The 14,148-nt window shown below is 49.2% G+C and overlaps 1 protein-coding gene across 5 annotated transcripts in view; it reads right to left on the reverse strand.

Annotated features, from left to right (window-relative positions):
- Positions 1-14,148, reverse strand: part of CHD6 (chromodomain helicase DNA binding protein 6) — a 181,754-nt gene that overhangs the window by 92,755 nt on the left and 74,851 nt on the right. For all 5 annotated transcript variants that reach the window (XR_010921037.1, XM_067554519.1, XM_067554520.1 and 2 more), the window contains exon 3: positions 11,552-12,033. Coding sequence is in view for 4 of the 5 variants with exons in the window: in XM_067554519.1 (XP_067410620.1) it covers positions 11,552-12,033 (482 nt within the window). In the remaining variant the exon portion in view is untranslated. The remainder of the gene's footprint in view (positions 1-11,551; positions 12,034-14,148) is intronic.

The raw sequence follows: 14,148 nt of genomic DNA on the forward strand, positions 1-14,148 counted from the left end.
CAGAGCCAAGTACTTCAAAATAAAAAATTGTAAGCTGGCAGAGGAAAAGGCTTTGGGGCCCAGAGGGTCCAGGCGCTTTCCCTCCTTATCTGCTGGGGTGGAACACAGGTGCTACTAGCAGGCCTGTTTGATAGCTGCTTGAATCATAAGAGAGTTGGGTGGAGGATGGGAGAAGAGAAACTCAGATCCCTTCGGCACATAGCACCTCTTCTCCGCTCCCTTGGGGGCAGGAGTGCAGGTGGCCAGAGTGTGCCAAACAGTCCAAGCTGATTGAATGATGGTCTCATTGACTGGCTGGTACCAAGGCATGTAAGATGTCGAGCAGTTGATGCTGCTTATCTTGCTCGTCCTCCAGTGAGATGTGGAGGGCCCTGGTCATCCTATGAAGCAGCTCCTGAAACTGTTGCAAGTCATCCAGGGACAGGGGAGGAGTCGAAGATACCACATCATTGGGGAATGAAGGGAGGAACCAACTGCTCTGGAGATAGTGGTACTGTCAGAGTCGGATTCAGCGGTGCATCCTCTAAGGGGGGGCCTGAATGATGGTTGGAGAGGGGAGAGGGGAGGTTCTTTATGGATAGAGCAGGAAGGTTCCAACAGTGGGTACTGCAGAAACAAACCCTAATATGGCCATCCTGGCAGTTCCATCAGATGTTGAGGAGGGCCCGACAGAGCAGGGTACCAAGGACCCCAATGCTGGGTAAATGGTGGATACTGCCACGGAGCCGATGGGGCCTTGGGGTACTCATACTGGTGGTGTGGGAGGGGCAAACCTCAATCACCGTCTGAATCTTCTGAATCTGAGAAATTAGAAGCCAATTCAAATGGCGGTGTCTCAGAACCAACAGAACTGTATACGGCTTTTGGGAGTGGTGGGGGAACAGAGCCCGAAGGAGGCTAGTCCAACATAAGGAAGCACACTGTTCAAGGAGGCAACAGCACCAGAGGGTGAGAAGACCTCTCCCCAGTGAAAGCAAACAGTTCATGAGGCTCTGGGGCTGACCCAAGTCTCCCCGACATCAGTGGCACGTGCTCTTCAGCCGGGGCTGGAATGGAGGATTGCCATGGAAGAGAAGGATCTTTGGTCCTTGGCAGTGCCAATCTTGAAGGAGTACGAGGTTCGGTGGAAGGGGCCGACAGATCTGATGGTCTGTGAGGCTTCTTGATGTGCTTGTGCGCCTGGAAACGCGCCGCTTCTCCATGGCCGGAGCTCGTGGATGCGGAAGCGTCCTTCTTGGACTTGGAGGAAGACTTACTGCCATGCTTATGTGCACGCTTCCTTGTCTCATGGCTACTCCCTACGCGGGCTCCATAGCACTGGTACCGGCAGAAACAGACTGGGGGTTTGTGGTAGAAGGCTCGCTTTTAGCTTGCTCTGGCCTATGTACAGAGGGACATTCCCTAGCCTGGATCTGACTGCGGCCTCATGGCGACCTCCAGGATGTGCTTCTTGAGATGGACAGCCCAGCTTTCCATACGGGCAGGGAAGGAGAGACAGATATTTCAACTGGATGCAACATGTGCCTCCCCAAAACAATAAAGGTAATGTTGGTGCTTGTCACTGATTGAGAATCAGCGAAGGCAGGAAGCGCAGATTCTGAACTCTGGCATCTTCAGCATAATCCAGTACCCAGGCCTGGGTGCTGGAAGGATGGGGAGGGGAGGAGGTAGGGACTCATGAAAATGGTGTCAGCAGTCCTTAAAATCCTAAAAACTACCATGAATAGTAAAACTACTGCAAAAATAATAAAACTATGAACTATGTACAAAATAATCTTTTTTTCTCAGTTTGCAGAAATGCGTCACAAGAGACGAGAGAAATACAGAGGCTCCAACTCGAACCATGTGGTGATGAGAAGGAACTGAGGGTGCAGTCAGTCCGCCTCACCCTTTATTGCCTTGGTCGAAACCATGAGGCAGATCAAGGGCGCAAGCACGGACCAACAGTCACTATTATTTAAAAAGCTCCGGCTTTGGGAGCATGGCACATACTCATAACCCTCAGTGGAATACAACCATCACTCAAAGAAGACGACCTTGCTCTGTGATACACTGGCTGTGCCCTCTGCACTCCTGTCTCCCCATGATGAGCATCGAGATGACACTTTCCCACTGCTGAGATCCAGGGGCTGAAGATGCTATAAAGTATAGTTATTATTGCAGACCCCATAGTGCATAGTGCACCCTGGCTTCCTGAGCCATGTGCCCTATAGACTACTCCCCTGGAAGCTCTAGGACTATTTCAAACAGTTCAGCCTTGTGCAGAAGGAAATGTACATGAGAAATCTGATCAGTTACATCATGTCTGCCCCACTTTGGTTCTGATACCCCAGTATTTCAGCTCCACGCAAGCAAAGGGGACAGGAGCTCTGAGTGGAAAGGTGCCCTCCTAAGCCAGTAATACTACTAGCTCACACTGAGCTTTCTGAGACCAAGCCCTCTGGTTTTTAACAGAATCAAGCCCAAGTGCTTGGCAAACGCTTGCGGAGAGATATCTATAATCCTGGTGCCTGCTAAAGAGATGATGAGGTAACCAGGCCCCGCAGCCAGCTGGCAAGAGGAGACACCAGGTTTCACAGGAGAAGACCATCACCTCCTCTCCCATCTCCCACCTGGAGACCTCAAAGCTCCTTTCAGACATTAATGAACTGATCCCACAGCATGCCTGCTTGGCATCATTCCACTGGGACACTCGCTGCCTGCCAGATTATACTCAGCGCAGTATTTGCCACATCTTCCCATTCTAACTGTGGGACCCATCCGTTTCCTAACAACACCCGTTGTGGGCAGCATCCCTAGTTCACAGAGCCATGGAGAGCTGAACTGACTACCCGGGGGTCAAACAGCATGTCAGTGACAGTCAGGAGTAGAACTCAGGCGTCTGGATTCCCCATCCTGTGCTTCATCCAAAAGATCATCCGTCGCCAGGAGTTACTGCTCCAAACACATTACTCTGGGGCAAACTGCTGAATCCTATCTGCAGCACTACTAGAGTCTCTGTCAGTACCGCACCACTTCAGAGAGGGTGGCAGGCTCGGGGAGCACAGAATGGGTGAGGGATGACAGCCTAAAGCCCAGCAGAAGATATTCTCTCTGTTCATCTGCGTTCTCCCCAGAACTCCATCTGGAAGTCAATGCCGGGCTCTCTCTGCAAGAGAGATATGCAGCTGGCACAGCCTCCTCAGCATCCTTGCACCAGAGCAACATAATGCATCTGAAACAGGCAGCGGGAAGAAGTACTGCTCCACACTGTGAACCGGGCCATGGGCAGCGAGCAGGAGCAGGGAGCCCTGTGCTACCGCAGCACCATCAATGCCCTGCACCACTGCAGCACCGCCAATGCGGGAGTGGGGAGCCTTGCACCACCGCAGTGCCACCAACGTGGGAGCAGGACATGGGGGGATGTGGGAAAACAGGAGTGCTGGTTGGATTCACAGTTGTGGGAGATGACTTGGCCACCTTCTCCTTGGGGCCACTGCTACTTCACGTCTCTACCTTAAATGTATAAAGGCCTTAGCAGAAAGTCCGGGTGCAACAAGCCACAAGCAACAGAGACTCTTACTCACTGCCAAACCGTAACCACCCGAGAAGACCGAGAGAGGCCTCCCACGCTGCCTGGAAGGTCACAAGAGTTGGACCAGAGAGAGGGGGCAGAGGAAGCATTACCCATATTGGGAATGAATGCCATGTGCAACACTGCAATAGGGCTCTACAGGCCAACTGCAGCAGAAAGCAAGCAGGGTGGATTGATTTAAATCAAGGCGATTTAAATCATTGATTTGAATCATGATTTAAATCACCAAGAGAAAATAATTGATTTAAATCAAGTTTCCCAATGATTCTTCTTCACATATTTCTTAAACAATGGTGCAAATCTGATCACTAAAACGTTAATTCACAACTCAATACAGCATTTTACAACATCTAGGAGGGTATACTTTATGTAATTTTTTAGATAACTTGATTTTTATTAATTTAGGAAATAGTACATAATACTCATTACCTGTGTCAAGCTGCAGATGCAGCAGCAGTACATTAGGAATGGTAAGAACTAAATCACACACAGAACAAACACAATAGCATTTATATTTTATTCAACTAAATCTGAAATGTTACATAAATGTTTCAGATTTGCAACTGCAGCAGTATCCCTGAGTTGCTGGCTGATGGCTGTCAAACTCTTTTTTTTTTTAATTTTCAAATTTTATTAACTCTAATAGACAAGTCATCACAACACTAAACGTATGCTGTCCTTAAAACTTCTACAACTAGCTCTCATCTTCCCCACTCCCACTGTCATTTTTATTCATAGACTGAAACAGAAATACGAGTTTAACTGCTTTTTCAACTCCCAGTTGATTTCTTAGCTTTGAGTGAATAACACCAAACGATTAAAATATTCTCTCTGTGCCTGCAGAGGAAGCTACTGCTGTGAAAAGTTTGCTTAGCAACTAAAGGAACTCTGTTTCAAGGTGCCTACCTAATGATTTCCACCAATTCAGGGGAGTGACTTTGTTCAAAACATCATCAGTACACATGTACTGTTTAAATGGTTCCACTCCAGCCCTGAAATGTATTATGACTGGCGTAACTGAGGAGGGATTTTGAGATGCCCATGCCATGGCAGCAGCATCTTCTTCAGAAGTTAGGCATCTACCTTTATATCTGGGGTCAAGAATGTTTGCAAGAAGATGAGGTGGAGTTATTGCTTGATCCATTCGCTTCTTTATTGCCTACAGTTTAACTTTCTCGTGAGGTATTCTTTCTTCAATGTCTCTTGAAGTCCCTTCCAAATTTCGACAGTGTCAGCATGCAGCAACAATTTCTCTGAAGTCTGTTTAAGGCTTTGGATATAGGCTTCAGTATACTGAGCATATCATCTACATTCCTCTTTAATCCAATGTTAGATACTTTGGATGAGATACTTCCATCATGGTTTTCTTCATAGTTTTATGAGAGTAGGCCAGTTCTTAATAAATTGTTCAAAACAATCAACCACTGAATTACATCGAACACCTTGAGGGAGAATTAGTTTGGATCCTCCTGCTCTCTTCAGTGCAGCTGAAGCAAAATGTTTGTTACAGAAGTATTTTGCGACTTCAACAACATTTTCTTTTATTTCTGGAAAAGACATACTTAAGTTTTTGGCTAAAAGATGCATTAAATGGGCACTGTAGCCATATGTTATTAAGGAGCATCCTTCCATTTCTTCTTCTAAGTATCTTCTCATATTTGCCACATTTGCAGCATTGTCTGTGACAAAACTGAGCACACGACAGTTGAATTTTTTTTCACAATTTATTACAGCTTTCACTGCCATTTCTTTTAAATATTCTGTTGTGTGGGCATTTCCCAATGCATCTATTGTTTCTGAAAGATATACAACCCCATCTTCTGTTGTCACACAGTCACATATTGTTGGATCATTCTGTACATTGCTCCACCCATCAAGGCTTAAACTGGAAAATTTCCCCTCAGTATTTCTTTCACACTGTTCAAGTTCCTTCTCATACTTTGTATCTAGCAACCTTCCACCAATGTCTGCTCTACCAGACGGAGTGTAGCCTGGTCGTAAGGACTCAACCATGTCAATGAAAGTGTTTATTGTTAACAATGCGAAAAGGAGAATTTGTGGCATATATGAACCGAGCAATCTTTTCATCTATGGTGTCTTGTTGGTATTTGCTGGTCCTTACTACAAACCCATCCATGGTGGTGGTTTTACTGGATGATTGAAATCTTTTGCTTGCTACTGTACTTTGTTATCTGAAATACATTTAGTTGCAGCACTGCTGCTAAAAGTACCAACAGATGACTCTGAAATTGTTGCAGATAGACAGTCACAATTAAAGTCTCTTATGCTTAAATGGGATCCTGAAACAAAATTCAAAAATGATTTTGAATAGTCATTCTTCTCAGTTCTCACTCTATTTTTCAGTTAATCATTTACATTTTTTTCAGCAAGGATGCAGATCCGATTACAAATTACCAAAAAAGCTAAGACTGACTGCACTTAGAGTGCACTTAATTTTGGAGTAAGCCCCATAGAACTCACTGGCACTTCTGTTTTTTGAGGAAACAAGTATAGGAAGGAGTTCCCTTGGGAAAGCTGAGTTATGCTGAAGTAAAATAGGGAATAGACTTATGGCATCACCATTATGGTCTGTGGCCATGATGTTCCAAAATAAGGGGCATGTATTATGTAATATAAGAAAATGACACCTAGTGGCAACTCTAGATTTCTCTTGCTGCAGTTTTCTGTACCGTACGTATACTTAGGTGATAGATTCTAAACCTAGTTACCTAATTAAACAAGCCATAAAGATTAGCTAAGCTAAACTTTTTTTTCCTAGCAACATCCAACATAGCAAACAGCTTGGGAATTTACTTGTTAAATCACACTTATACTAAAAGGCATAGAGAGAGTCTTGAAGAATGATGCATTGCAAAATGAATTATTTAAGTTACTAACCAGTTGATCCACATTGTTCTTCAGACATATCCACATCTTCATCCACATCATTTTCTCCCAATAAGCAGTTTTCATTATGACGTTTCATTCTCGCAACTAGCCCCTGCATCTCCTTCTTGCACTGTTACACTTAACACGTTTTCCTTTTTTACCCAGGGAAGGAATTTCTTCAAAATATTCACAGGTAGGGTGTCTCTTACTCCCAGAAGCCATGACAGTTTTTTTGTGGCAACAGTGTTGGGGGAATATAGGAAGCTGTGTATGTGCTGAATAATGTCTTCCCTTTTTCTTCCCAGTCCACTCCACTGTCCCTTTCTACTCTGCATCCGTCCTTTGTCTCTCTGTCTTTAAGACAGTGTCTTAACTAACTCCTCTGCCTTGCTTGGCCCAGCTCCACCATCACATAAGCACAGAACAACCACAATCCTATCCAGCCTGTCTTTCTTTGCACATGTGACTTTAATCTGCTGAGAAACAGACACTGAAACAGAAATTGAAAACCCAGAACTTTCAAGAAGCAAGAGCTGGTAGTTAGGCTGGACAGACTAGAGCCATTAATTCATTTTTATGAGATTGTAAGTGTAGGTTTAGCATGTTTGTGATAACAGCAAAAACAACTAACACGGCTACCCCTATGGAACTTTTCAACATGTTTGTGATGAGATTTAATTGTAACTTATTTTTTAAACAAGAGAAATTTGATTTAAATTAAAAAATCAATGATTTTTATCCACCCTGAAAGCAAGGGAGGTGAGTGCAGGCCCTGGAGCACTGGGGTAACATGCTCCCTGCTGTCAGCACAGCCACCACAGATGAGATCCCAACAGGGAGAGGTCAGAGCAAGTCACAAAGCCTGGAGCAGAAAGGAAAGGCCCAGAGGATCAAAGGGCTTCAAGTCAATGAAGCCACCTAGAAATCCTGTCAGTTGTGGGCCAGGAGCATCAAGCTGCAAACCTGCTGGATAAACCACAGGCACCCCCACTCCATACCCAGAACAGACACCCCCGACACTCCCACATCACCCCAGTCTGCTCTGCTCTGAGCTTTAGCCAGCTCCCTCTCCTTCAAGCCCCAGCTTTAGGAAAGCAGAACCCCTGCACACCTTGGTCCAATGAAAAAGAGGCCTAGGGCTGCATGTCACCCACATACTGATGGCACTGCAACCAAACCACCTCACTAGCACCCCGGCATCCTCCCGCACACGTGAAGAGTCCTCAGATCCAACACGCAGGCGTAAGTGGCTCCAGCATATCTAGGACTCGCATCCCACGGAGTGACAGCAGCAAAACACCCTCAAAGAAGCCTCAGCAACATAGCTCTCCTGACTTAGCCATATTCTATTTCACTTCCATGTCTACGTGTTACAATCTTTCAGACTGTAAGCTGTATGGAGCAAGGACTCTCTCACCATCCCATGGGGGCCCTGATCTTAGCGGGGCCCTTGCAGCAGTACTGGAACCAAACAACCAACAGCAGTAATGATCTGGAAGAGGGAGGTGCTGGCTTATTCAACCAATAAGAGATTAAATTCAATTTACAACACACACACACACACACACACACACTTTGTGCAGTGGGTGAGAGAGATAAAGAAAGCCCAAACTCCCAGGGCAACAGTGTCAAAAGTGGCCACTAACTATGGGTGCCAAATGGGAGACATTTCAAGGGTTCTCGGACTGGGCTCCCCAAAAGTGACACCCAAATTACTTGCAGTTTGCAAAGCTCCTCTCTTTTCTGCTGGGTGGCTCTCTAGTCCCTTGCCTTCCCCCGATGCAAGCTCATGCACAGGCGTGTGACAGGATGAAGGACCTATACTCCATGAGAATTTCACCCCAACCCAAGATCCAGAAGGACCCAGCCCACTCCCAGAAAATTCAACAACTGTAGTGGAGTTCGATCAAACCTGTCAAGGATCGGCCCAGCACCAGTGGGGCACAAACACTGGCCGCATACACTTTGCAGGTGAGCCGCCCCCATCTGGAGTGAACCAGGCAATGCCACGCACTGGTTCCAGACATGCATCTGGGAAGCATCAGGTTAAAGAGCATGTACTTCTCACACATAAACATCCTTCCCCCCTCACAGGTAACACAGAATCTCACATACAAACCAAAAGGTTTTCAAAAGTGAAGGCGCGTGTCACTATGCACGCTGCCAGCTGTCGCTGTGTGTAATTCTCAGCTTGGCCAACGAGGGGAAACAGTTTCCCTTTGGTTATGGTCAGTTCCGCACTCAGGTTCTCAAGCACTAGCTCACACTGCAATGTCTGCCAGGCTGCAGAGGAAGGGTTGTTGAACACAAGCTGTATCCGTTGGATTTTAACTCCCAGGTTCACAGGAAAATTGCTAGTCGTCCGGGGTTTGTAAAAAGTGATTGAGACAAATGTGACATTTAGGCCAAAAGTGGCTAGCCTTTAACCTGTAATTCAATAAAAAGCCCTGAAAACGCACTGCCACTGTAACTTCCTCCCAAGGAACAACTCCCAAGACACTGATTGGTATGTCACAGTTAACAAAAGTTCCATTCATGAACCCAGCAGCTGTCTATGATAAGAAATCATTTTCAGGAGACTATGCTACTATGCTCAGCTCTTTAGAGAGTGCAGCAATCTTACCATCTGCATCCAGAGCTGGCTGCATAGCACCACCTGCCCTGACCAGGCCCTCCCTCTCTTAGCATGGAACCACCTATCCCATTCTAAAGGGAGCCCCATGGCCCCATCCCAGGCTCAGGCTGACCCTGCTTTCCCAAGGCAGTCTATTCATATCACTCCCACGTTAGCCAGAAGTGGATGTGCGGTGGAGGAGCTATCAGAAATGACCACGGCCTGCTTTTTGTCATCCCAAGCAGGGATGGAAGACACTGCCAGCCTGGAGAGTGCAAGACCCAACTCAGATCGCCACCCTGCAGGGCCAGGTGCCGGACCAAGCCCCAGCAGCCCATGGAATGCAGGGGTGGTGTGTGAGAGGCAGCATGGCCTGTGGAGGGCGCAGTGTAGCTAGGCTCTTGCCTGCCTGCAGGGTGGGGGCAGGTGAGCTGATCCCCTCCTTGCAGGGCATGAGGGGCAGGTAGGGAACCAGCACACAGAGTGGGAAGGGCCAGGCAGGCACTGAGGGCAGGGGCCTGCCTCTCCTAGACCTGGGCCTGGCACAGTAGCTTCCCACCCTGCCCAGCACTGGGAGAATAGGGCTGCTGGTTCACTCTGACACAGGATGGGTAGACTATCCTCTTCACCTCTGACCAGCCCACCTGTCTGCTGCCCGTGCCCCTCCCCCTCCTCTTACCCTTGTCTGCAGCCCCCACCTCTCACCCATGGCCTCCTGGCCCAGCCAGAAACACTGGTGCTAAACTCCTCTTCCTTACTGGCTGTTCTGACCAGATCACTTCCTACCTGTGAGCCAGTCCCTGCTCCCTCCCCACTTCCACAGCCAGCTCTGGCCTCTGCCCCCTTGCCTACATCTCAATGCCATCTCTGCCTGCCCCCCTAGCACTCCCCGGCCCTCTCTCCTCCCGCTCTCTTCCTCACTGTCCACTCAACCCCGCCGCAAGACTTGCTGGTGCCTGCACTGTCTGTCTAGGGCTGCCCTGGAATGGAGACCCGTGCTGCTGGAGCAGCTTTTCCTAGGTGCTTGTGACACAGTGAGTCTGAGGACCACCACACACTGAGGGGAGGGTGCAGCCCTGCCTGCAGGGGACTCCACTGCACAGACCAGGGCAGCTGCCGGATGCCCCATTTCACATAAAGTTGGTGGCTCTGGCTCCTGTTAAATTGCAAACGCAGCCTTTGCACAGGCAAAGCTTGTCTCTTCCAGCATTGCCCTCCAACAGGTACTAACCTTACATCATGGAAATGAATTCAGTACATGGATTATGCATAGCATGCGACAGCACCCAGATGCCGATCAATAAGTGTGTTTGTTACAGAACCCTCCAAAAACATTTTTTTTACCCAGCCGGACAGACAGTAAATCAAATGCAGCTGGAGTTACAGAGACCTGATCTATTATCTGTACATATTATCAATTAATGGGCTTTCCCTGGGAATCAGAGCTCCTCATCAATTAAAGGGATGAGAGACAAGCAAAGGCAGCAGTGTCACATTATGCAACACCAAGGAACTAACAGGCCCTCTCAGAACTACACCACCTTCAGCTGACTCGTACACTGCAAACAGAGGGGAAGGGGATCATGCTTTCCACTGGGGGGCTTAGGGCAACCTAAAATTTAGTTCTAAGGCGACAGTGGGATCTGGTGGTTACAGCAGGGAAGTGGGAGACTGGACTCTTGGGTTCTGCTTCTGACTAACACTCACTCACTGTGGCCATGAATAAGTCCTTTCCTGGGTCAGTGTTCTCCTCTGCAGAAATGGGATAAAACTTACCTTCCTCAATGGGGCTGGAAGGGTTTACAAAGTGCTTTGAGATCCTTACGTGGAAAGGAAGAGCCTCATGCTAGTGCTGTTATTAATCATCCTCGCTATTCCCACCCTCATCCAAAGGTGGCTCCAGGCACGACTCAAACCCCAGAGCCTGACTGGAGTGCATGTGGCCTGCTTTCCTCCATTTCTTGAAATGCTCTGGACACAGATTTACTCTCCTATACCCATGATACTATCACAAATGCCTTGCAATGGGATGGGAGCAGCAGGGTCCTTGTCAAACAGACTGAAAGGACTGTCTCGTGTCATCATTTCTGGATCCCCCATTACAAACCTGCCCCATAGCAGACTGGCTCACATCCGATCCCCGGGCTCAGTGACAATACACCCAGCCCAGGGAGGAAGGACACAGGATTCTGCACAGCATACTGGCGCCCACTTCAGATGTCACAGTGGTGCACACTCACTTCGTTTGTCCATCTCAGCGAGAGCCCAGGTGCTACCCACACAGCTTACTCCAGTGTGCCAGCAGCCATCCTGCCTCCAATACAGGGAGCCCACCAGCCCCACCACATAACCCTTCTGTACTGAAGGGAAAGGTGGTGCCGGTCTGCTCCTAGCAGCCAGCTGCAGCCCTGCCCTGGCTGCAGTGTGGTTGGGGCAGGACACTGTAGGCACTGCACAAACACAACAAGACCCACCTGGCCTTCTTGGGCTTCGCCTTGGGGCCTGGCTCGGTGCTGCTCTTCTTGTCTTTAGGCTCCTTGGGGGCTTTGGCCTCCCGGGGTTTCCTGGGCTTCTTGGCTGCCTCCTTCTGTTTGGGCTCCCTGGGTTTCTTGGGCTCCCTGGGTTTCTTGGGCTCTTTGGGCTCTCTTTTCCTCTTTGGTTTCATCTCTCTCCCCAGGGCTCCTTTCTCCCCCACTTCCACCTCTGCCGGGGACTTTTTCTTCCGTTTCTTCTTCACGCCAGTGCCCCCACCCCCACTGTCCTGCATGCCATTCTGAGACAGCGTCCTCTTCTGCACAGCCTCGCCAGGCTCCTCCTCTGGGCACTGGTACTGACTAGCCAAGTCTGCGATGTTCACATGGGGATGCAGGGCCTCCCGATCAGCGCTGCTGGCAAAGGGGGCTTGGGGCTTGAACTCACAGGGGAGCGAGGCTCCAGACATCAGGGAATGAGACAGCTGCAAAGAGAGAGCAGAGAAGAGGAGCATTAGCACGCATGGCTGGTGGGGCCCTGCCAGACTACAGACCCTGTGGATCTTTACAGGTCTAAGGGTGGCATTAGGCACAGCCCTGCCTGATGTTCTGCCTAGGTACCCAGGGCAGCGTCGGGCACAAGGGCCGTACTGGCCCCACTTCTGTAGAGCTTTGCAAGCATCCATCTCAGAGCACTGTACAAAGGTGATAAGTCTCACTCTTCCCCTTTGACCGGGGGGGAAGCTAAGCCCAGCAAAAGGAATGTCACCCAGCAGGTCAGTAGCAGAGCTGGGAGCTGAACACAGGTCTCCTGGGTCCCAATCCAGTGCCCCTGAGGGCAGAATCCTCTTCGTGCAGGTGTTGGGGCAGAGAGGGGGAAATTCACACTCCTCTATTCAAGGACTGTGTGGGCTTAACACCCCTGCCTCAATGGCCTCATCAGGCTTTGCAGGGTCTCAGAGTTGCCCTGCTACATCCCACCTCCTGCCTGGCCCCTACATACCCTGGGCACTCAGATCTGCTGCGGAGGTGATGCAGAGCTGTCCCCATGATCGGGCAGGCATTCCTCAGAGCCAGGTGTGTTCCCTGTAATTATGCCTGCCCTGCAGCCTCTTTACAGCTACTTTGCTGGCCTAAAGATGCCATAGGGAAATCCCCAAATCAGGTGCTGGTTACCCCTGGGGAGTGGAGTGTGTTTCATTCAGCATGCAGGCAGCAGCCCACATAGATACAGTGCTGGGCAGTATGATCGCAGGGTCACTGGTGCATCCTTCTTAAGGATCAGACATACCCAGGCCACTCCCCACGCAGCATACAATGCAAACCCAAAGCAGTTTGGCCTATACGCCCTGCTTCTGATGTTTGTTTAGCCCCTGAAAGAATTCAATCCGCTCCTCCCACCGCTCCCAGGCAGCCAGGATAAAATCAGCACAGCAACCGCAGTGCTAGCCCAGCTACCCAAAGAGCACCTCCAAAGCTAGCAAAACAGGCCAAGATAAGGGGAGCAATAAAGTGACCAGAGACCTCCCGTGCTAGGGGTTACTTTCCCTGAAGAGAGGACTGTTTGGTAGGACTCTCGCTGAAACTGGTGTTATGCTGTGCACTCATGGAGGACCCTGAGCTTCGGGTGATGTTTCAAACTGGGACAGGGTGTATCATAGGAAATGTTCCTCAGAAAAGCTGCCAGGATAGACCGTGACTGAGGGATGCTCACAAGCGCTTTCTTTGCAGATAATGAACAGGATGAAGTTACAACGAGCTTGAGGAAGGTTGCCCCAGTCTCCATTTCAGCTGCTCCATTAATTGCTTCCCAGCTGCGCGAGCCAGTCACAAAGCAGGGCAGTGTTGCCTTTCATCCTGGCTGTCCCATGTGAAAGGGAAGGAAGAGATCAAACACCTCAGGGCTAGCTAGCACAGCCCGTCCAGATCACTGAGTGTCCCGCACTGCTAGGGAGTGGACAGCCCCCACTGCCTGCTGACAGCCACCAAGAGAGACCAAAAGTGGGGAGGGTGGTCCAAGAAGCCATGAGTAGGAGCATGCTTCCTTTCCCAGACTGATCTCCTGCCTGACCCTGCCACACCAAACAGCCCGCCTCTTCCAACCCCTCTCACTGGCACATGTCGGGACAGTCATAGCAAGCACCTACAGCTTCCCAGGATCAGAGACTTGGGAGGCCACAAGAATGAATGGTTAGCAACTGTGAAGAGAAGCCACAGGAGACTCCCACCCACCAGCATCCAGGGGCCATGTTGCTTCTGGGTCCTCAGAGGCGTGTGCTGGCCCCAGCCATGGAGTGAAGTGCTGGCCCAGTGAGTGGCTTGACTGAGAGCAGGGCTCAATGGTGGATCTGGAGACTCAGGCAACCACTGTCCTGCAATACCCAGAACAGCCTGCATCACCCAGCTACCACAGTTGCTGAACACACACAGACACATTGGCCTTTCCAAGTGTCCAAGCAAAGGGAAGGGGAATAAAAGTGATCAATAATCCAAAACGGTCTGCAGGTGTAGACCTGCTTTCAGTATGTGCACTGTTCCATTAATAAGATAATTCTTAATAACAAAAACTGAATTCAAATCTTTTCATGAATTGGCAATTC

Source organism: Emydura macquarii, unplaced genomic scaffold (assembly GCF_026122565.2).
Source record: "Emydura macquarii macquarii isolate MOO-44397 ecotype Brisbane River unplaced genomic scaffold, CSIRO-AGI_Emac_v2 contig_1483, whole genome shotgun sequence".
NCBI lineage: Eukaryota > Metazoa > Chordata > Testudines > Chelidae > Emydura > Emydura macquarii.